This window comes from Castor canadensis, chromosome 13 (assembly GCF_047511655.1).
Source record: "Castor canadensis chromosome 13, mCasCan1.hap1v2, whole genome shotgun sequence".
NCBI classification, from domain to species: Eukaryota; Metazoa; Chordata; class Mammalia; order Rodentia; family Castoridae; genus Castor; species Castor canadensis.
In genome coordinates, this window is record NC_133398.1 from 55,214,324 (window position 1) to 55,238,185 (window position 23,862).

At 36.3% G+C, this 23,862-nt stretch overlaps 1 protein-coding gene across 22 annotated transcripts in view; it reads left to right on the forward strand.

Annotated features, from left to right (window-relative positions):
- The window catches only part of Bnc2 (basonuclin zinc finger protein 2), a 420,512-nt gene that overhangs the window by 250,440 nt on the left and 146,210 nt on the right, over positions 1–23,862 (forward strand). For 20 of the 22 annotated variants that reach the window (XM_074051774.1, XM_074051768.1, XM_074051763.1 and 17 more), the window contains one exon: positions 13,499–13,601. The exons of 1 other annotated variant lie outside the window; for it this stretch is intronic. In XM_074051774.1, coding sequence (XP_073907875.1) covers positions 13,499–13,601 — 103 coding nt within the window. Of the gene's footprint in view, positions 10,582–13,498; positions 13,602–23,862 lie in introns of all 22 variants that reach the window. One more of the 22 variants, XM_074051776.1, reaches the window with a different exon arrangement.

Consider the following 23,862-nt stretch of genomic DNA (forward strand, 5'->3'; position numbering starts at 1 on the left):
TGAGCTTATGTCGATAGCTAATACACTTTGATATAAAAACATCTATTATTTTATTCAGTGTTACTCCTGTAGAAAGAAAAAGAAACGATTCCTTCTTGTTGTCCTTATGATGAAGAGAAGCTAATAGCATTTTGAGAGAGAGGTGATAGATCACATTTTCTTCCATAGTAAAGAAATTCTTTCTTCTTAAGAATTCTAATTATTCTTTGCTATATTTTTGTCTTGCTTTTCTTTATTGCCATGAACATAGTAAATACAATTATTCACATAGATAGGCTTATGTCTTTTAAAAAATTAATCTTCAGGCACTATCATCTAGTGCAAAGATATAATGAAATTCACAAACACAGGATAAAGGCTTCTATTTTTCTATAGTCTAGAGAGGGCAGAAGTGCAGTTATCTATAAACACTGGCTACGTAAGCTTTGACCGGCCAGGGAAGCAACACTCCTCTGTCTTTTAAATATTGAAAATATATTGTAGTTTGTACTGTTAATCTTTTGTAGTTTCTTCTACCTGCTTTTCTGTAAGTGAAAATAGAGTTTGCCAGTATCTATATGTTGTCCCTACTGTCTCTTTAGGTCCCACATAGCAGACCCATGATACAAATGCTAAATAAAGTGAAAATAAAATATTCAGTCTTCTTTTTTGATGTTGGTATTCTAGAAATAGTGTTTTAAAATTCACTCAGTGATAGTGTGTATAAATACATGAAAGGGTGAAAAAGAGACTGTGAGTGCATATGCATGTGTCTCTGTGTGTGTGTTTCAGCTGTTAGCATCCTTACCTTGCGTGTACCTAGAAGAAGACATGAAAAGCCCCTGAATAGTTATGTTGTATATTAGCTTCCCTTAAGAAAATGTATTTTGCCCTTAAATAGGGTGATTCCTCCCCCAACCCACAAAAGACATTTTAAGTTTTAGTTCCTTCTCTACGCTGTTCTTTAAAATATGGAATTTTAACTGATAGACCTTGAAGTCCTTCAGAGTCATTACTTTCTTTTGGCTAATTTGTAGAAAGATACCATATGAAAATTGGATTTTTGATCTGATGGAGTGATTCTTGAGTTCTTATGAACCATTTATAGTCTATCAAGTAAATCCTTCTTAGTTCACGGATTATTGACCCAATGGACCATATTAGCTGCTTCAAAGCTGTTATAGCCCATTATGTTGATTCAGCTGACACATATGTGAACCCAGTCCACATGACAAAGATGACATTAACATTGTTCTGGAAGACTCCCTTTTCTCCACCAGGCTTTCTATTTATTTCTTAATTTTCAAGAGTTAGCTGAAAGTTCGTGACAACCATTGGAAAGGTTTCTCAATTTGATGTTGAAGCATTTGTTAGCAGCTAGATGGTCTTTTCCTTTCTGTCTTCCTCTATAACCACATGAAAAAAGAGAATAATGTTTTTTCAACACTCTAGGGCACATTTTTACCTGCAGATACTTATAGATTCCATAGAAATTTGTGGGATTTCTCTGAGCATCTGAATTTAGTCCTTTGAATTTGACAAAAATACCTTTTAGAAAAAACAAGAACACTGTATTTGTGTTTTTAAAAAATGTATTACCTGAGAGATTTCACTTGAAAAATTCCAGTGACTCTAGCCACTGGTAAAATGGAGATATGCCTTCATTGATTTATACAAAGCTCTAATGAAGCCAGCACTGGTCTCAGCACAGACCCCTGGGGAGTCTATGACCTAACATAAATAACATATAAGGGGCATGCAGACTGTTCATATCATTATCATTATTTGTAATAGGTGTGATTCCTGTGGTGATGCCTGCTTTTAGGCAAAGAAACATATTCTTATGTTATCGGGAACAATTATAATGTACAATGGGAAATGTTAGAATGTTTGTTGACACATGTTACTAATGGGCATTCCCAAGACAGGTATAGTTAAGATGCTATAAAAATAAGCCAAGTGTTCTTGTCTCACTTTTTTCAGAGTTTGGCATTTCTTAATACAACCATTTAAAGATTACATAAAATAATGTTATGAGTCACTTTCTTCTTCTAAAATATACCAATCACCGTTTGTAAAAAATGCTAGTGAAAGTTGTTAGCTGATTACTTAGCAGTTTTCCCCACTTTTTCAAGGTGCTTAAAACTTCACTTGTCCTTTTGTCTTTCTCTGTAGTTTTGTTCACATCTCCTATTGAGTGGTAAACTCCTATTGGGACTGAAAAAGTCTTAGGGAATCTCATTGAGTATGGGTAGTAAGGGGGATTATCTCCTTTCCTTTCATCAGGCAGAGTGGAAAGAGGCCAGCTCACTAGCTGTGGCCATTTAGGGACATCTCAGAGCCTCTTTTCTACTGTTTGAAAAATCTCTAATTTCAGGGATTTTGATGATTAAATATGAGAATTTATTTGAAGTATTATGCAAGCTTCATAGCACTGTACAAACATGGGTATTATTAGTCTTACAGAGACTGCCTCTGTTGGCCTGAGTAATCGGTTGTCATTTGGAATGATAAATTCTGAAATGCAACAACTCTTGTTGCTTCACTGGGGTGAAATTTTTCACAAACCTAGAGGAGTAAATTTAGCTAAAAGGTCATCTACCTTATGCTCTTGCTTGGTAAATGGATTGATTACAGTGCTTTGGTATTTGAAATAACACAGTCATCTCCTTTTTTACTGAGGATAAAGATTTTAGTTGGACTCCTTTCTCTCCCTCCCTCCTTTTTTTTTTCTCTTGTTTGTCATTGCTTAAACCCAGGGACTTGTGCATGCCAGGCAAGCATTCTGCCACTGAGCTATACCCTCAGCCTAACCCAAGAACTTCTTTTTAAGAGAGTACATCTCATGCCATCTGAGAAGGAATAATATCATTGACAAAGGATAATGTCTTACATTTGCCACAACTTGGGACAAATCACTCCTATACCTATCTGCTTGGTCACCAAAGTATGTGATCAATATGCAAATCAAACACCCTCCCTAGGATTTGGAGGTGCTTTTGAAATACCAGAACCTAAACTTCATTTTATCTTGCTTCTTGCTGAATGAAGAGTAGGTTTTTTTTAATATATAAAGTACTTAAAGGTTGTAAATCTTCTTGCATCTCATTATAAATCCCTTCCTTATTAATGTCTTTCCTATATTTTATATTAGTAATTGTTTTCATGAATGCCACAGAGAAATGTAATCACATTAACCACCTTTCAAATTGCATTAGTGAAAATGAGTAAAATGTATATCAATGGAATACAAAACTGCTGATTCAACATTAAGGTGAATGAGATGATAATTACTCAGTATTCATATGATATCAGAGGTACTTTGGCTCCATATATAGAGTTATGTATTCTGGTAAGTGCTGAGTCTAGTTAGAATGTAGTTATTGTTTGTTGTGAGCTAACCCCTTATTTTCAATTAGGTGAAAATAAGGTATATACACAGAAGAGTATTTTCTTTCTACCAAAATAGTCTGTAAAATTTGTACATAAATAGGCAATAAGTGGAGTATCTTAATTGTTAACTGTTAAGTGAGAAGTGATATATTTTTGCCCAAATTGGAATGTCTTTCCATTTCCTGTTTCTCTAATATTACTAATTGCCTAAGTGAATAGCTTGTATTACCATAGGCCTAATTTAATTGGAGGGGAAACATCCACACTCCAAAGCTTACATATTCTTTGATGCCACAGAAGCCATGAGTATTTTCCTTATATAATTGGCAATATCCTGCTGTTGATTTTTACTCTGAACTCCTAAATTATTTAAATGGGGTCTTCCTTATGTCGATTGATAGTAGGTTGTGATTGTGAGGTAATGACTACAGATGCTGATTGGATCCATGACTGAAAATGTATGTGTCTCAATGTGTCTCTTTCTCCTTGTTTGTTCTTCTGTATTCAGACAACATAGGAACATTCACACTCATGTGTAATGATATACCCACAAGCTTACGGTTTTCCTTTTTCTTACCTCCTCCCCCAAAACTAAATTTGTCTCTTCACTGAAGTAGTATTTTTTTCCATCACAGTAAATTCAGGAATGCTGTGGTCATATACGTGACATAATTTACCATTGTTGTTTATAAGCAAATTCTCTTTGAGGCGTGTAGAACCTTAATGTTAGTATTGCTGAGCATTATAATTAAGAGATGCTATTATTTATTTATTTTATTTTTTGTGGGGCACCCTTGGCTCATGCCTATAATCCTAGCTACTCAGGAGGCAGATATCAAGAGGATTGTGGTTCAGAGCCAGCCCATGTAGATGGTTCGAGAGACCCTAGCTCAAAAAAAACCCAGCACAGAATCTGGGCTGGCAGAGTGGCTCAAATGGTAGAGTGCCTGCCTCTGTCAAGCACTAGCAACCTGCCTACCAAGATGGGTTCAAACTCCAGTAGTGCCAATAAATAAATAAAAAAGATTCTTAAAACCCTAATTTTTTGAAGGATGACCAGGATTGTCCTAATAGAAAAATGGCAGTATGACAATTGTTAAAAAAAAAATGTCAGTTTTTAAACATTGTTTAAAGTTTTAATATTGTGGAAAAAATAGAAATGTTTTTCCAATCTCAGCAACAGTGAAATTCCTTTGGATGCCTTCCATGTATTAACTCATTTAACATTTACATGTTGAAGACCTAGTGGGTGAGAGTCAAGTACCATGCTGTCCTATGTCTCCAGGGGAGGGATATCTCTTGAAATTAATAGTTTAACACCACTGAAAGTTAGTGGAGCAGTGGGTTCCCCCTCCATTTATAAATGAGTTTATTAAGATGTATTACTCATACCATACATGCTACACATTTAAAGCATGCAATTTAGGTATTTGACTGTTTTTGCAACTATGTGCTACCATCACCGTAGTCATTTTGGAATATTTTCATTACCTCAAAAAAGAAACTCCATACCCTTTAGCTGTGACAACCTACAACCCTTACCTAAGCTTTAGGCAAGCAGGAATCTACTTTATATCTTTATAGATTTCCCTGTTCTGGACATTTTGTATGTGTGAAATCATACATTATTTTTAGTGACTTGCTTTTTCAACTTAACGTAGTGTTTTCAGTTTTGTTCATATTTCAGCATATATCAGTAGTTCTGTTTATGGCCCAATATTATTTTGTTATGTGAACATACCACATTTTGTTTGTCCATTTGTTAGTTGATAGAGGGCTTTTTAAAAAATTATATTATTATTGTACTGGGGGTACATTGTGACATTTGCAAAAGTTCTTACAATATATCATAGTTGAATTCACCCCCTCCATCATTCTTCTTTATCCTCCTTCTCCTATTTCTGGAATAGTTTCAACAGTTCTCATTTTTCTATTTTCATACACGAGTACTTTAAGAGAAACTCAAAGTGAGGTTTTAAACTTTCTTATTTTTTAACAGTAAATGCTGTTCAAAGGTCAACTTTCCCCAGTGAATCTCTTCCAGATATTTTGGATGTGTTTATTATGACAATGATATATTTCTTTGGTTCATAATTTTTTTTCTCATGGTGTTTGTTGAAGTTTAACCATTGTTGAATTGGACAAACTTTTGTGTTTAGCACGTTGTCAGCTGTTTGAACCAGTGGCACCCGGCCTTTGTGGTGAACCTAGACTTATCCAGGTGTTCTCAAATCTTCTCTTTTATTCACAAGTACTGAAAAGATACCAAGAAATTTCAGAATATATAGTTACAACAATATGGTCATTTTTATCAGCTTGCTATTTCTTCATGTGACATTAAAAACAATTGGTCAAATATAAGGAACATTTTTTTTAATTTTTAAATTTTCTAGTTATGTTACCACTGCATAAGGTAAATATTTTTTGTTGTATGTATTTTTGAATTTTTTAGCAAACAGAATGACTTGTTTCTCATTGCTGTTATTATTACTGCATTATTAGTAGCAGAATTTATGTTATTGTAACTTTTGTAGGAAGTTTTATAATCACTGGTAACCACTTCTTACAAACTCTGTGTGTTCTACCTATTTCAGGCTCTTTGTACAAATACAGAAAGAATACTCACCTTACTAATTACTATTCTTACGGTTAGAGTTGGGTAGACTTTTTAACTTGGTAATAGAGTTTTCTGTGGTAGGATCTTTTGGTTCATGTTCTGTTTGTCAGCTCACATCTTGTCTAAAACTGATTCTGCAAAATCCTGTAGTACAGCAGGTGGCTATTTCTTTACTTTCATCATGTAAGAGTTTTGTTACTAAATAAAAGTAAATTTCTTACATAGTTGTGCAGTCATGTTGGTCATAAGTAAGCTCAGTAGTTGTCCACGATTTTTTTTTTTTTGGCATGCTAGAAAATGTAGAACTTTTTGGCTCAAGCTGCAAAATGACCTGGTTAATTTCAATTTAGTGTGCTAATTTCTTGTTTCTTTGTCTCCCTTCCCTCTCCTCTCCAATACTGGGATTTGAACTGTGGGCTTTGCACTTACTAGATAGGCAGGTGCTTTACTGCTTGAGCCACACCTTCAGCCCTTGTTACACTCATTATTTTGGAGCTAGGGTCTTACTTTTGCCCAGACTGGTCTAGATGGTGATCCTCCTAGTTTAGGCTTCATGCTAAAGATGGCATGACAGGCATGAACCACAAGTCCAGCTATTAGTTGAGATGGTGGTCTCATGAACTGTTTGCCTGGGCTGACCTTGAACTGTGATTGTAGTCCTCCTGATCTTAGCGTCCCAAGTAGCTACGATTATAAGCTAGGATGCTAATTTCTTATACAAATATAGTATCATACAGATTTTTCAAGTTTCAGCTAAACCTCAAAGTACTTTTTGGGGAAGTTCTTTCTTTTTAGTTAACTTTGCATATCACTTATACAAAAATTGAAGGAAAAAAATCTCAAATTGTACAGTGAGTTATTTGCTGAGGTGTAATCATTATTATTGTGAATTCTTTAGTGTCCTTGTAATTTGAAGAACATTTTTAGAATCTCATGCAAAGGATATGCAAATATGCTTGTCAGTTCTTTTTGGTCATGTACCAGATGACATTATATATGTCGAAGTGTTCACTTATTCATTAAGAATAAATATGTGTTAAGCATTTTACAAATTACTGAGTCTCAGTCATGAGTAGCATTGAGTCTTGGCTACTGTTATTTTATAATTACTGCATGTATTTGTGGTGATCCTGGAATAATTAGCATCTAGATTCATTATAGATAATTTCTCCTCTAAGATAGAAGCCTCTGTTTCCTACCCAGTACAAAGGTTCATTTGACCTTTGATGCCATGCATCATGGTATATGTGCATATTCAGAGGTGAATAATATATGCAGTAATAAATTATATCATAGGTGTCTGTTCTGTATCCTCACAGTTTGCCAATTTTATATATTTAGGATATTTGTGTATGACTTTCAAAATAGAAAATTCAGTTTAATAAAAAAATTGTTGCTGGGTTAGGGATATAGCTTAGTGGTAGAGCACTTGCCTAGTGAACTTGAGGCCCTGGGTTCCATCCCCAGCACCACAAACAAACAAAAATTATTTGTGCTAAAAATTAAAAAGGTGAACCTTTGTCACTGGTAATACTGTACAGCCAATTAGTTTAGACCTGAGTTGCACCACCTAAGTTTACAGCAGAAGGTGAACCAAGTGGGATGGAATAAATGCTTTATTAATGATTAGCTTTTTCTGTGATTTAATTTTAATGTGGGTCATGTATTTAAGTATTAAACATTTAAAAATGTTTCAAGTAAAATTTTAAAATCCAAGTTGTAAATCCTCCCATTGCCCCCAGAAAAGCACAAGGAGAAAGTGGATTTAAGAAGTATTTTTAGTTACACATGGGAGACTGGTCAGAGTTAATGAACTCTTGGAGAGAATGCTCTGTGAATAATGGTGTTTTTGTTATTTATTTATTTATTTATTTTTGCATAGACAGACAAAACCCAGAACTAAAATGAGGTTTGTTTTTGAAATACTTCATTTACTTGGACTGTTCCTTCAGAATATATGGTTTACGTTTCTATTTATCCCATGGCTTTATTTTACCTTTTGTTATTTTGTGTGACATAACTCCCAAATAAGGAGTAGCTAACAGATTTAGTAATTAGCCTTGTGTATAGTTCTTTTGTGTGGTACACTGCATATTAAATGAGGCAACAATTTGTGCTTTTCTGAGAAATGCCATTTTGTTAGAAGATTGATGCTCAATTCACATCTACTTTACAATTCAAACCAGTTATGAGTGTAATAAAAAAGAGAGTTCAATTTTAGTGATAACCGAATCTATTATTTGAATAGAGCTTTGGAACACATCCAAAATACTTCCAAATACACTTTTATTTGGTATTCAAATACAAAAGTACTACTGAAAAATCTTTGGTTAATTTTTATAAACTGAGCTATCCTTTGTGTATTTTAGATGTACCTTTTTTGCCTTCTCCTCCTCCACCTCTCCTTCTCTTCTTTCTTCTTTCCTTTTTCTTCTTCAAGACAGGGTCTTATTATGTTGCCCAGGTTGGTCTTGAACTCTTGGGCTCAAACTATTCTCTTGCCTCATTTTCCTGAGTAGCTGAGACTACTTGTGTCTGCTACTATGCCCAGCTTAGATATACTTTTGAATGTGAATATTTGTCATTTAGATTCATTAGTTTAATTGTATGTTTCCTTCCTTACCCTGCAGGTAATGGAAATAAGCTGAGTAGTAATTGGAAGATTTGTCTCTCTCTCTACTATATCATTTAAGAGGCTTGAAACAGAAATAATAATCCTTGTGCTCACCTTAGAGTATAATAGCATGAGTAATTGAGTAATATGACATTACATATGTCAGAGTGTTTACTTATTCATTAGGACTAAATATGTGTTAAGCATTTTACAAGGTATTGGAATAAGACTTAATACACTGGGACGAATCATAAGGGAAAAAAAGAATCATTTGAATGTACTATGTGGAAAGTTTCTTGAGACAATAAATTGTTGTCATTTATCAAGCTTTTACTGTTACCAGTCAGAGTACCATGTGTATCATATCCATTATTTCATAAAGCCATTGACACAGTTGCAACATAACTTCTGTAATTTTACAGATGAGACTTGAAGACTCATGCATTTCTTTCAGTGCCTTTTGAGCACCTATTATTTGTCAGTATTCATTTTAGGCCCAATAGAGCTGTTGCCCTTCCTTCATGGTGCTTAAATTCTATAGGCAAATACAGGACCAAATCAAATAATCGTACAGATAAGTAAAGTATTCACAGCTTATGATAAATGGTATGACAGATACGAGAGATACTGGGGAACTTACCTCCAGTGGGAGCTTAGGACAACTCTGGGGCATGAGTAGTACTGCAGTGGAAATCTGAAGGGTGAGCAAAATTTAACACTGCAGAGTGGGGACTGGAAGGTGGGCAGGTAGAGACTATTCCCTTGGAGAAATGTGAAAAAAGAAAAAAAAGCCATTGGGCAGTGGAGCCATTATCCAACCAATAGGGATCACCATCCACTAGTTTTATTGTAATAGGCAGAAGCTGAAAAGAGGGCAGATATAACCTTAGTAAAGTAGGTGCCATATAGAAAGATGAAATGTGTGGAACTCTGAAGAGGGAGAACATTCATTTGGATGAGGAGAAGAGAGGAATGGGTAGATTAATTAGAAGCCATTTGAATAGAAAAAGGACTGGAATTAGGGTAGTGATGGTGAGAGTGGAAGACAGGAAAAGCAGTGACCGATCATTTTTTTGGTGGAAGGTAGAATGTCAGTGAAAACTCTGTTCCATGACAGTCTCTCTGTGCATGGGATTATACTTCAAGATTCCTGGTCATTGAGGCAGAACGTTTATACATACCTGTGTCTGTGTCTGTACTAGTTGAATGACTTTAGGCAAGGTACCTAATTATCTTTAGTCTCCTCATTTGTGAACTAAAAGAGTAATAGCATCAAGCTCATGGTATTTTCTTAGAATTCACAGTTTGTAAACTGCCTAATACAATGTCTGGAAAATGGCAAATAATTCAGTTACTCTAGCTTTTATTAATTATAACGTGGAATAGTTAATTATTAAAAATGAAAAATCATGGGGTTCGGACAGGAATAGAGAGGAAGAGACAGTGCTTCTCAAACCTATTTAAGTATTTCCTTCTTGTTCTTAGGGTCTCTCCTCTAAACACGCCGCCCACAGATACTAACTGTCAAGCATTGTGCCCAGGGGCACTGCTTCTATTTCCTGATACTCAACATAGTGCCTGGCTCTCAAGTGATGGGTTTTGAATGGTGATGATATTTGAAGCTGAAGGAGAGGATAAAATTACCAAATTAAGAATGAAGAGCCTGGCCATGGGAAACACCTGTATTTATTTACAGTGGAGGGAGAGTGAGAAGTTCCTGCCAGAAAAACTAGGATAGTCAGTCTCTACCACCCAGGAATGAAAGAGAATTAGCACGGCAAGCTGCATCAAAGTCTGAGAGAGAAAACTAGAAAAAGGGTCCAGATATGATGAGAACTTCACTTCTTAGAGAGGCACAGTTTCAGAAACCTGTGGAGCAGAATTCAGATTGCAAAATTAAAATGTAAGTGGTGGTGAGGAAGTGGAAGCATTGGATACTGAGTGCATGGATTTCTCTTTCAAGAAATCCATAGTGAAGGTAAGCAGAAGGAGTAATTACTATTAATCAGCTACAAGCATAAGTAAATTTAATATTGTTACTCTTGAGGAGTTGGGGGGAAATGTTAAGAATTGAGGAAAGAGTTCCAGGGCAGGCTCTGTGAGCTATAGTCCTGGAGGGATCCATCCTGCAGATCTGCACATGAGCCAGCCTGATACTGCTCCCTGCAGAGAGAGGTGGGAGCAGTCCTGTTGAACTTTCTGTTCCCTTTCTCATCTCTGGAATTCCAGAGCTTCTGTTAAAACAATGTGATACATACTGCTTGGTCTTGTTTGGAGTGTCCAGTGGAGATGCACGCACTCCGACATTAGCTGAAGGGAAGGGCAAAGTGAATGTGCTCACAAGAATGAAAGCTCTTCCATATCTATTTTCCTAGCTGCCTCCTTAAAACACATGTATGTACATTTTTTGAGGCTTAACTAGCTTTGATAGTTTTATGATAATTTATGTTTTTTAAGTGTGGGTGAGAGTTGGCAAGTGATCACATTGGTTCTATTCTGTTGTGCATAAATAGTATGTCAAAGTTTTATGTCATTTCAAAAATGTTATTTAGAATAAAACTTCCTTTGAAGCCACAATAGTCTCTTACTCAAAATATTTATTTAGGCCATATTGTTTAAATATATATAATTCCCTTAAGGAATATTTGTAGTCTATATAAATCTTATTTTAAAACAAACAGACCTTCTGGAATTCATAGAGATACAAATGGCTATTCCAGTACTTAAGTGTTTATATACAAAAAGAGACGAGGTGTTCCAGTGTTTACATGTTTAGGTACAAAAGGAGTAGAATTCATAAAAAGGGATGATGACCTGAAAAGTTTAATTCCCAGTGTACCAGATGTATAAGGTTACTTAGGAGGAGAAAATACTCGAATCATAAACTGATTTGGAATAAGTGAATGAATGATTTAGCTAGTAATAATAAAGAAAACATATGCATATGTCTATATACTCATACATAGATAAATATATTTGCTTTACATATAAAGCAAATCTATAGTCTCTTAATTTGTTCTGGTCTTGAATATAGCTAAAATTAAAGTTATGCTTTAAAGCTAAAATTAAAGTATGCCTTAAATATGATACAAAATTATTGTCATCAAATTAATGAGTAAAGTGATTTATGTTGCTTATGCTAGAGTTAAATGTAGTATTTGAATCATTTCTTTTTATTTTCCATCCCTTTATTTTAGTAAAGAGTTTTTAACAAAGTTATTAATGAAAACTTTTGTTATTTATACTTCAAATATTTTGATGTTAATATAGTTCCTATATTTGAATGTATAATTGGGTACCTTGCAAAGCACCTTGTTTTTAGTGGAACACTGACACCATACCATAAACTCACTTTCTTTATTTTGGTCACGGTACAATCAAGTTGCAAGTTCATTAACTAATGAGAATATTATGTAAATAAACTATTTCTAAACTGGGACATTCTGATGTATTGCTCTATCAATTAGTGGCGATTGAAATAACTTTTAGAAGAAAAATTTACCTTTATAACCTGTGTATTCCTATTGCATCTAATACCTGCAGCCTATTTGATGTACAATTGGACAGTGACATTGGAAGAAAGTCCCTGAAATATCAGGCAGATTATATGTGTTTGCCTAGAGGTGAACAGAAGGGCAAATTAGGGATAAAAGTGAAATATGAAAAGGAAAACTCCATTATCCAAAACCAAATAGGCACCCATAGAATTAATGTTAAACTTGCATGATTCAGAAAATAGGGTTCAGTTTGAGCCTCTTCAAATGGAATTTGTTCCAACCTTGTCAGTAGTGTCTAGAGTACTGCCTGGTAAGTGAGAAAGCTCATGTACAAATCCAAATGGTTCCAGGAATGTGAGCTTCTGGAGCATGTGAGTAAGTGTATTCAGGCACAGAATTGCACTTTCAGGTAACTAACCCACCGCCCAAACCACTCCCCCTCCCAAAATCAGTAATCATCGATCACAATCTATAGAGAGATTGCTTCCTGGCAGTTCAGGTAGTTTACAGTAGATTGTTAATCTGTGAATGAACAAACCAAATCCCCTCTGTCTTCAGAATTCCCATGCAAATTATGAGTTAAATGTATGAGATTAATTTATTAACTGTAGTCAAGAAATATAAGTCAAGCTTTAGCACAGTTCTTAAAAAAAGTTATACTTCATTTATGCTAATTTTCTAAGGTTTCACTTTATAATACAAACTAGTAAGATGATTTTTTAAAGTAATTATAAGGAAGTGAAAGATTTTTTTGAGTGTGTGTTTGGTTTTCTAAGGTATCATTGTACTGTTCCAGGTATAAAATGTTTACATAAGTTGCTTTTCTTGTATTATATATGATCTAAAAACACTTAAACTTACTTTATATAACCATTAAAATAAAAGGAGAATTATTTTATGTTTTCAAAATAAGAATGAGAATAACATGAAATTCAGCAGAAGAAAGGGACTATTCTAATAGTAATATCTGCCAGGTTTTATTGCACAAACATTTCACTTGAACACTATCTTCTTAGAATGTGGGCTTTTCTTTTTTTTCATTATTACAGAGAAACTTAAATGAAAGTATTTTTCAGCAGCAATACTGTTTTTTTTCTTTTGGATCTCCAATGTTACAAATTCAGCATCTTGTGGAATATGTAATCCTGTATTCATATTCTACATGGTTTTCTAACTTACAGGTTGTTACAAACGTCTTAAAACATGTTAGTGAATAAATTTTGTTGTTTTACCGTTTTTTGTAAGATATTTTTACGATAACAAAATTATTTTTAAGATTCTTCAGGCCTCCACCAACATAAAGCCTTTAAAAATAGAAGTGAGCATTACTTATTAAAAATGGTGAAAAAAGCATACTAGCTTTGAACAGATGCTGATCTTTTCTCCTTTATTTTTCAGGCCATCCGTTGCACACTGGTAAACTGCACGTGTGAATGTTTTCAGCCAGGGAAGATTAACCTGAGGACTTGCGATCAGTGTAAACATGGCTGGGTGGCACATGGTGAGGAAAATCTGGGCTCCTCTTCCCGTTCTTGTTATGTTCCTGTGAATGTGTGTTTTTTTAGAGCAGTCACTGGCCTGGAGAAGAGAGCGGTCAGCTGTGCTCCAAGTGTTAGTTAACATTCAGCCTGCAGCTCTCAGACAGCATATTCTCGGCTCCAAGAATGAAGGCTAGGCAGGCAGCATTCAGCTGAAGGGCGAGATGGTTATAGGATACTTGGGCTATGGGGTTCTCACTGAGCATAGCAGCAGCCAGCCAGCAGCACCAGGCCTGATGGAAACTCAAACATACCACACTTGGCCTTTCAAGGCCTGGACCTCAGAGGGAAGCTGGCAGATCCTCCTTGCTTGAGAACTCCTGGATGACTGCACACCCTTGTCATATGTGCTAGGGGCTGAATTTATCCTTCCAGATGTTAAATTTTGTATGTTCTAATGTGGGTGAGAGAGTGAACAGGAATATTATTTGGCTGGTATCTGAAAAAGTAACCTGTAAATGCCACCTTTCAGTGTGTGCTGGAACAGAGGTGGTCAATGTTGGTAGAGTGTGTGCTCTGTGTAGATGTTGTTGGGTGGGGGTGGCCCAAGCAAAGGATGTAAGTGTGGAGGCTGTTTGCCAGGTGCACAGAATTTTGTCAACGTGTCTTGACTGAGAACTTAACATAGTATTGCGTATGGTTTATGTGTATTGTGTTTAGGCAAAGGGAAACTTGGAAATAAGCAGATACTTTCTTCACCTTCTAGACTGTAGAATTTAAAAAGATAGGTAATATTTATAAAAGAAACCGTGGCTTGAGATTTTTTCACAGCCTGGGGTATTGGCTCTTAAGTGGACGTATTCTTCATTCCCAAGCAGTGCCAAACATCCAGTGGGTTGTATTTTTTATGAATGTCATGTTGTTCTAGCAAGATCTGAGGTAACAACACTGAGCTGTGCCCTGAAATTCTTTCAATTTACCATGTACCTTGCTTGTTAGGGCATGTATGTTAGAGTTGTGGGGACCTTTCAGCCATGATTCTGTAAGAGAGATAGGATGAGGCTTAATATGCTGGAAGGAGTATGCTTGGATGACACAGCCATGATCCCATAATCCTTCAGAAATAGAACTCTTTCCTGCTTCATTAGCAAGGCCAAAGTCTCTTAACAACTCTCAGTCCAGTTTTGAACAACAGATAAGCTGCTGTTATATTTGCAGTCTATGTATACATGTTACTCCGTTAGGTGATTTGTGTCCTTGTCCTCTATTAGTGTGCTAGGGCTTCCATAACAAAGTACCTCAGACTTGTGTGTCTTAAACAATACAAATTTATTTTCTCACAGTTCTTGAAAGTAGAATCCCAAGGTGAAGTTGTCAGTAGGGTTGTTTGCATTTTGAGTCCTTTCTTTGTGGTTTGGAGATGACCATCCTAACATGGTCTTTCTTCTGTGGCTATGTACCCACATATCCATGGAATCTTTGTACCTCTTCAATTTCTCGTCTTAACTGAATCACCTCTTTAAAGGCACTGTCTCCAAATACAGTCACATTCTAAAATACAGTGGTATGATTTCAGCATGTGAATTTTGGGGGAGCACAATCTAGCCCATGACACTTCCCAGACACTCTCCTTTCCCTGAGGAAGTATTGCTTTTGTTTGTTTGTTTTAAACTAGGGTTTGGTTATGTAGCCTAGGCTGACCTCAAATTCATAGTACTTTTTCCTTAGTCTCCCAAGTGATGGGGATTCCAGGGGTTGCACTCCATGCCCAGCTGAAAGTATTGGTTTTGTTTAGATAATAGATGGAAAGATTATGTTTCCAGCCCATCAAGAATTGTGAGGTTATTGGAGGCAGTTGTGTGAATAGACTATTCTGAGGTGAAATCCTGACTCTGCCACTTCAATGGCATGTTACTCAGCATGTCCCTCAATTTTCTCATGTGTAAAATAGGATGAATAATATTACTAACTTTAGGATGGAGTACATATAGCTCAGTGGCAGAGTGTGTAAGTCACTGGGTTTGATTCCCAAACCCCACCCCAAAATAATAACCTACTTTATATTTTGTAGTGAAAACCAAAAATAAAATATATGAAATCTTTAATATTCTGTGTTCAGAATCACAAACTAGACAGTAGTTGAACAGTAAAAAGTGTTAATCATCAAACAAAGAGCTTTTCATTTATTCACCCAGTTTTTCCAGTGCCATCCTGTATTAACACCTTTTTTCTGCTTGTAAGTATGAAAGTTGACTGTGCCACAAGAGTTTGCTTTATCTGTCCAACTTCCATGTGCATATTACATTAGTAGTGTAATGAAAAAGGATGCGGTATTTCTTCTTTCCTGAACAACATTCACTAGTCTTGGCTAGTGATTGTTTTGAAGTCTTTTTGAAGGATATGATTTCCACCCCACCCCCCAGCATGAATAAGGCATTTCTGTTATACCAAAACTCTGCTTTTCCTACCATATCATTAAAAATTCTGTTTCTGAGGTACTAATTTTGGGGTTTCTCAAATCTGTGCAAAATTAATTGTAATCTTTGCTCACAATTATCAACTTGACCTTTCTTCTCCTTTACAGTAGGGACATATCTATATATAACTTAAAATACATACATGTAGGTATGCAGAGCCCACCCTTTTCCCCTTTATTAGGGCAAGTGTGACAGTGAGGGGTTGGCTCCTAGCCTTCGAGTTGGCATTGGGATGAGAGCACCCACTCATTTTGCCCCAAGCATTTCAACTAATTGCTTCATTCCCTCCCCCTGCACAGAAACCCTGAAATCATGTCGCCAATTATTTCTGCTCAGAAGTGAGACACAGCAGTCTTTCTGGCTGCCTTACACAGTATAGAATCGTATGTGTAGGGCAAGGACGAAGTGACTTGGTCTTTCGAATGAGCGATTTTTTTTTTTTTTCTCTGAAACTTCGTAAGATGACAATAACACTACTGGGGTACATTTCACAGAATTGTTTCATGGTAACACTGGGGATGTTTTGTCTGTTACTGTGTGTTAAAAAATTAATATTAACTGCTAAAAAGTATCCAAATGCCCACATCAAGTATTAAAAAAAGAATTTTTAGAAATTTGTGTTGGTCTATTTTGAATAAACGTCTTCCTATCACTCCTTAACAGCATTTTCAGTGTACACTTAAGATGTTGGGTTTTGTGGTTATTATATACATGTACATGCACACATGTAGGGTGTGTGTGTGCGCACATGTAAGCAGACACACATAACTCACTTCTCAAACCTGTTTGGGTTGTTGACATTAGCTGCTTTACAAAGGCCTTAGGAAAGATGTTCTTAAAAATCAAAGGGAGTGATTAATTCATCATACTACAAAACGTGGGGTTTAAAATTACATAGTAGGTGGTTTTAGTCTTCACAAATTAACTTCCTTGAAATCTGTAGCCCTGTTGAGTTGGGATGGTGGGACTCAAAACAGTTCTCGGGTATCAGTAGTTATTTCCCGCTGAATTAATAAAGATTTTCCTATTTGTCCCCCTTTTGGTGGTACTGGGAAGGGCCTTGTGCTTGCTAGGCAGGCATTCTACCATTGGAACCATTCCCCCAGCCCTTTCTGGGGGATTATTATTTTTAGGTAGGGTCCACATTTTTGCCTGGGCTGGCCTGGACTATGAGCCTATTTACATTTCCCAAGTAGCTGGCATGACTGGTGCCTACCACCATGCCCAAGTTACTGGTGGATATGGAGGAGGCCTCACTAAGTTTTTGCTCAGACTGACCTCAAATCGCAATCCTCCTGAGTAACTGGGATTATAGAAGTGAACCACCACGCCTAGCCTTCTTTTTCCTCTTTTAATGAATCTTAGCTGTTTCACTTTGACATTAGAGAACAGGTTCATTGAATTTAGCTTTATTTACAGCAACATTTTTTTAGTATAGGATAGCCTCTTTAGTATACCTCCTCTATAATAACTAAGTTGGTAGGCTCAGAATTTCTAATCTCATTCATGTTTTTGTTTAGAATCCTTAGATAAAGGACTCTACCATAAGCCATTTTATTGCCTTTTTTTTTGTTTTCCATTTGCATTGTCTTCTTGTGGTTTTACTTCATTTACCTAAAATTATCTGAGAGAGTGTTGGGGGGGTTGTCCTACAAGTTCAACTCTTTTTGGCTCTAAAGTGACAATGCATCAATGTGATCTTTTAGCATCGCGTCACATTCTCTTATGGTATAACTGTTCCTGTTGGTAGAAACTGAGTTGTGTTTTGATTCCTCCTCACCATTCTAGAATTGTAGTTTTACCACGCACAGAGTTGAATCTTCAAAGATTTTATATAGCCTTAAAAGTGAGCCTGTATTGCTAGAATATGCTCAGTGGTAGATGACAATGGGGATGCATGGGAGAAAGAGCACTTCCTTCTCATCCTTCTCCCTTGAGGAATGTCTGCTTATCAGAAGTGTTGCCAATAGGAGCTCTTGCCTTTGGGAAAAACTAAATGCTAGAACTGCTAATGCATAAATGATTTTTATTGTTGATTATTTGTAAATTAATTTTAGTGTTCATAGTCTAGATGAAGACTGTCTTACAACCATTAAACTGAAGATAAAGTAGTAAAAATGAAAAGAAATAAATTCTAAATGGTTTTAGGAAATACTTGATAAGCCAAGACAGTTGGGAATTTTTTTATAACACAGTATATATTTGGTTTATATATTTGATAAAAGGAGTGGAAGATTTTAGAAAGGTAATTTATTTAGAATTTCTTCCTTTTATTAAATTAGTACTTTTTACTTCTGAAGTTGATTTGTTAAAACTACCCCTTTTACCCTACTTGACCCCACCCCCCAAAAAAAACCAAGCCAATTTTACTGTTTCTAGGAATGATGGGTATGTCAGATGAGCATTTGGGAAGAATAGGAAACTTGATAATTAAAAAACTGTATTATATAGCTTAATGAACCCCCCCCAAAAGCAGTGTTCTCAGGACAAGTTATTGCAGAATATTTTGATGTTAAAAACATGCTGGGTGCTTGTGGCTCATGACTGTAATCCTAGCTACTCAGGAGGCAGAGATCAAGATCGCAGTTCAAAACCAGCCCAGGCAAATAGTTCATGAGACCCTATCTCAAAAATACCTAACACACAAAAGAAAGGGCTGGTGGAGTGGCACAAGTTGTAGGCCCTGAGTTTAAGCCCTATTACCACCAAAAAAAAAAAAAAAAAAAGTGTGCTTCCAATGGGCTATGTGAATGCTAGAATTTTCATTCACAGTAGTGTTATTTCTTTTGGGTGATGTCTGCCTGCAAGAATGCTTGTTGCACTGGAATTCTTGAGACCTTTCTTTATTATGGTTTATAAATGTGATTTCCTTTTACTGCTTGCAGTTCATTGAGGGAAAAGATAGTCCTACATTATTACTTTTAGTTATTTGCTCCTCAGGCCTGCTTCTTTCCTGCCCATATTTTGCCTAAACTCTAAACATTTTTTAATGTAAAATGAAGGTTGGCCTCATGATCAATCATAGGTATTTATTAAACATATATCATAACCTTTGGTTCTTTGCCATAGGAAATGGTAAGGAGCATAAAGTTAATTTAGAGTCATATACCAATCAGCTTTATGGCTTACTGTACTGTAAGACTTATTATTCATGTAATCCATGAATTTCATTTTATAAATTGTTGAAAGTAATTTTTCCTCTTTTTTTTTGTGTGTGTCAATATTACAAATTTGAAGTCTCAGCTTTTACTTGACATGTCTTATCAGACTAGGGGAGTTTATGGAAGCCCTCACCCAATTAGAAAATATAGAATATCCCAATAAATTTGAATTTCAAATAAATAATGAATTTTGTTAGTATAAAACTTAGCTGAGTATCCTGATTTTATTTGCTAAATCTCACAAGCCTACACTTAAAGAAAAGTCCTAAGACTTAGTTTACATAATGAAGTCCTAAATTGGAGCTATTGGTCCTGTACATTCCATAATTTATTTTAAAAATCTTGATTATATCTGTCCTACATTTAGAACCATGAGATCTCAGAATTCTGTTTACAAATTCCTTAAATTTGTTGGCGGCATGGTACCTTATAAGGATTTAAGCAAAGCAGATCAAAACCAATAGTGTTTCATTTTATCCTGTGAGAAATCACGTCTTTATTATTTGTCCCAGTCTGTGTTATAGTTGAGTTGTCTAAACATCTATGAAAGTAGTTTGTCTCCAGTTATCTCTTAATACTCTCCCTGACTTGAGTCCAAAACCCAGTAATAGTAGTAGGAGTAGGAATAGTAGGCTTTCTTTCCCCTTTCTGTTTTTATCCCTACTCTTCCCCTTTGTCACCCCACTAGAAAGACTGCTATCATAAACAGGAAAACATGACATTTCTGTGACACCATACTCATTCAGAGAGACTCAACACCAGCATCTATAGGATAATTTGTAGATTTGTCAAGATAAATGAAAAAAACTCTTGGGTTGCCACGGACCACAGACGATCATGTTCCCAGATACTAACCTACAGCAAATCTTTGGCCTGCCTTTCTCTAACCTGGAGTTGGTCCTATCAAGAATGAGTTTTTGCTTTGGGAAACAGTGTTTCCAACAGGTGTTTAAGATTTGGTGAACCTGCAACAAAGTACTAGTTTGGGTACTTCACAGCATAGGATACTAATGATAGGCCTAGCAATAGTATAAGTAAGACTGGATCATTTGGGAAGATGCTTCTAGGGTTTTGGTAAGAAACACTGTCCTCTTCCCTTAATGTGTTGATCTTGAACAAGGGGGAACTAACACAGCACTTGCTAAAAGAATTTGTCGTTCTAGTAGACTTGGCTCTTCCAGAAAGCAATACTAAAACCTGGCTGAGACTAGCTGCCAGGTTTTCTGTTGCTGAGAGAAACCTCACCAGCTTTTAGTTCCCTCTACTCTGATGAGACATCTGGGTCCTAGTCTCTTCATGGTAAAGTCCTTGAACATTTCTCCACTTATTTTCATTTGAGAGAGCAAAAACATGGCAATTTCCTGCCTGGCACAGGAGCCTTCATTGCTCGAGGTCATGGTGCCCTCTCCTGCTTCTCTCCTTTATTCCCTGATAGGCTGATACACTGTAAAGGGAGGACATTCTCAAAATGTAAAGGTTTGCGCTTGATTAATGGTACTAACTATTCTCATATTGAGTCCTTGCTTATTTTGACTTGTTTTCAGCCTGTCCACCTTTGGGATGATGGTTTGAACTCCCTAAATTTTCATTATGCATAGCACAAACAGTGCTTCCTCTTCAGAGTCCTGGCTCTCTTCCTATTTGTTCCCCAATTTTTTTTTTCTATCTCCATTTGATTCAGTGGGGTGTGAGGTGACTGGCAAGACCTGGCCTCTGAAACATAATCAGTGTTGTCCCCTGGTAAGGAGTTTCTTGGGAGGATCTTAAGGTTGAAGCACACAGAGCTCTGTCCCTGGGGTATGAAAAGCTTCAGGTAAATGAAAGGGAGACAACATAGAATATAAGTAAGGGTACAGTGCTTGAATGAGACTGTGCTTAGGTTTGCCTCTTGGCCTCTACCACATACTATCAGTAGAACCTTTCCAGGTTGTGTAATCTCTTTTTTTCTCATCTGTGAAATGTAAATAACGGTAACTCCTAGCTCATAGGGTTGTTCTAAGATTAAATGAGATAATCCAGATGCTTTGTACATTATAAACACTTAGTAAAATGTTAGTTGTTGTTACTACTAAACTCTGATGAAAGCAAAACTTCAATCTTGAGGACCCGGCAAACATGTTTTAGCAAAGTTTAGTGGTTAAAAGTCAGGTGTAGCAGACTAATGGCTTCTCTAAGCCCCTGTTCTTTTATCTATAAATTCAGATAATAATAGGAATGTACCTAAATATCACAGAGTGGTTTGAGGGAAGATTAAATGAAAGATGGGAGTTAGTCCAGTTTTCTGGTACAAACATTTGAGCTGCTGATGCTATTATTATGAAGTCAATAAAATAATCTTAAGCATTAACATTTTGGTAATCTCTAGAGTCTCATTTATGATTCAGATTTGGAAGGGGATGGCATGTGGTGTTTCTCCTTTTGGGAAGGTTTTCTTCAGAGCCTAGTGGCAAAGTTCTGGTTACCAGTTCTTTTGTCTGTAGGATTCAGTGTTACCTAGATGAAGTTATTTTCTCCAGCAAATCCAGAACAGTTCTATATCTCTAATGTTTCATTTGAGCCTGCATTTGCAAAGAAGTAAAAACTTTACCCCAAAATTCATATTTTGAGAAGATAGTTCAGATCAGTCAAAGTGAATTATAGAAGTACTTACCTGTTGAGAATCCAAAAACTACAAATAGGTGAGTTAAAGCTACTTTCACCTATTTTCACAACTATCCTTTTGCATGTGAAGTTCTTTGACAAGCTCACTACTTTATCATTTTATTGCATTTTATTACATCATAAATTTTTATATCTTGCTAACGATCCTACAGGAAGCTTAATTGTTTATAGGAACATCTTAATTAACTGGAGTTCACCAGGTTAAGCGGAACACAAATTGAAGGGGTGATAAATGAAACACCCTCAGCTCTTCTAGGTTTACTCTTGATGTACTATTGAGATTAACTAGGAGCTTCAGCTGGGTCCTAAGGACCTTATATACTGGAGCAGTATTATGTTGATACTCTCAACTATCCTTTATCTCTATTGTGTCATACATAATACCATTTACTGAATCATGAAATCACTGCATGAGTTAAAGATACTTCCCATCTGGTGCATACAGCATATGTCAGTTTGGACTACCCCTATTTCAAGGGCTCTCAAAAGCCCAAATAGCCAGGTCTAAAGTTGCTTTATACTCACTGGTCAGATACATCTAAGGCCCGGCTACTGTCCTTTCAACTAGGCGGATTTGCACTTGACCCTACAGTAAGTTGAGAAACCCGGGAAACCAATGTGAGGATTTCCAGGAGACAGACTGGGGTCATTGCTGCTGGGCCCCTTAACAGATACTGCTTATTAATATATCCAGTTGTAGAATTAACTCCTTATACTTTGAATGTATGCTCAGATTTGGAAATGTCGTCCTTAAAAAAAGAAAAAAAGTAAGATTGAGGCTGGAGGTGTGGCCCAAGTAGTAGAGCACCTGCTTTGGAAGCGTGAAGCCGAGTTCAAACCCAGACCCACAAAAAAAGTAAACTTGTCATTAAGAACGTCCTTACTTTGCATATCAGTAATATTTTTGATGTATTGTATGAAATGAAATACACTTCAAAAATTAGTGTCACTTTTGAATTTTGTCAGTGAAACTAGAAACATTAAAGATGCATCTTGAGTTTGGACATGTGCGAGGTGATAAATTTGGAGAATAACGCATAGGTTAAAGTGATTTGGAGGCAAAGTAGTTAGAATTGGTGTGAGAATCCTAAACACCACCATGCAGGCTCTTGTCCCTTCTGGGACTGTAAATACTTAACCAGAGCTTCCTACTTTCATGCTGTTGCAGGACTGGACCTAACTAGTCTTTCTTGTGCTGTTCACCAGGGAAGAGGGATTCCTACCTCCCCCATCTCTCACCCCACACTAGTTAAGTGCTCTTTCCTGTGCACTGTTAAGTGCATTTTGTTGAGACCAGAAAGGTAGTTTTTGGGTGATGCTGATCCTTCCGCTAGCATGGGAAGCTCTGGAAGGGCACTTCATGTTTGTGATGCTGCTGGTACCTAATGTAGCATTCTCCCACATGGTACAAAGGTTTATGGAAACTCTAAAAGTCTCTAATTCCTAATCGCCTGTTTCTTTTCCAGTAGCCTCTTCCCATTTTAAGATTGTAAACCCAGCCTGTAGACACCTTGTTTTTCGTCCTATCTTTGTTTTTTGAGTCCTCATTCTATTTTTGCCTTTGCTATTTCCCTCTGAGTCTCCAGAAAATGAAATAAGTGAAAGGGAGGTGGGAGGTTTTATAGCCAAACTAATCGGGAAGTAAATTTTAGAGAAGTTAAATTTGTTGGCTCATTAACAGATGTGGGCATTTTTGTTTTATTCATAAGATTTGGTCTGGAGTGAAATACCTTCCTATGTCATTTGGTAGTTCTTTCAAACTTCTTTGCCTGCAAAAATCAGAGGGTAAGAAATTTCCCTTCCCCCTTTTTGGCTAAGATTGTTTTCCACTATCAGTAAAAATTAAAAAACAAATCAACTCCTAACATAAAAGAAAACACCTGTTTGGCTTGGAGAACTTGGCTATGGAGGCCTTTTTCCTGACATGCCAAAAGCGACCATCACAGGGCCCCTTAAAAAAAAAAAGTCATTTTTCCCCTTTATTT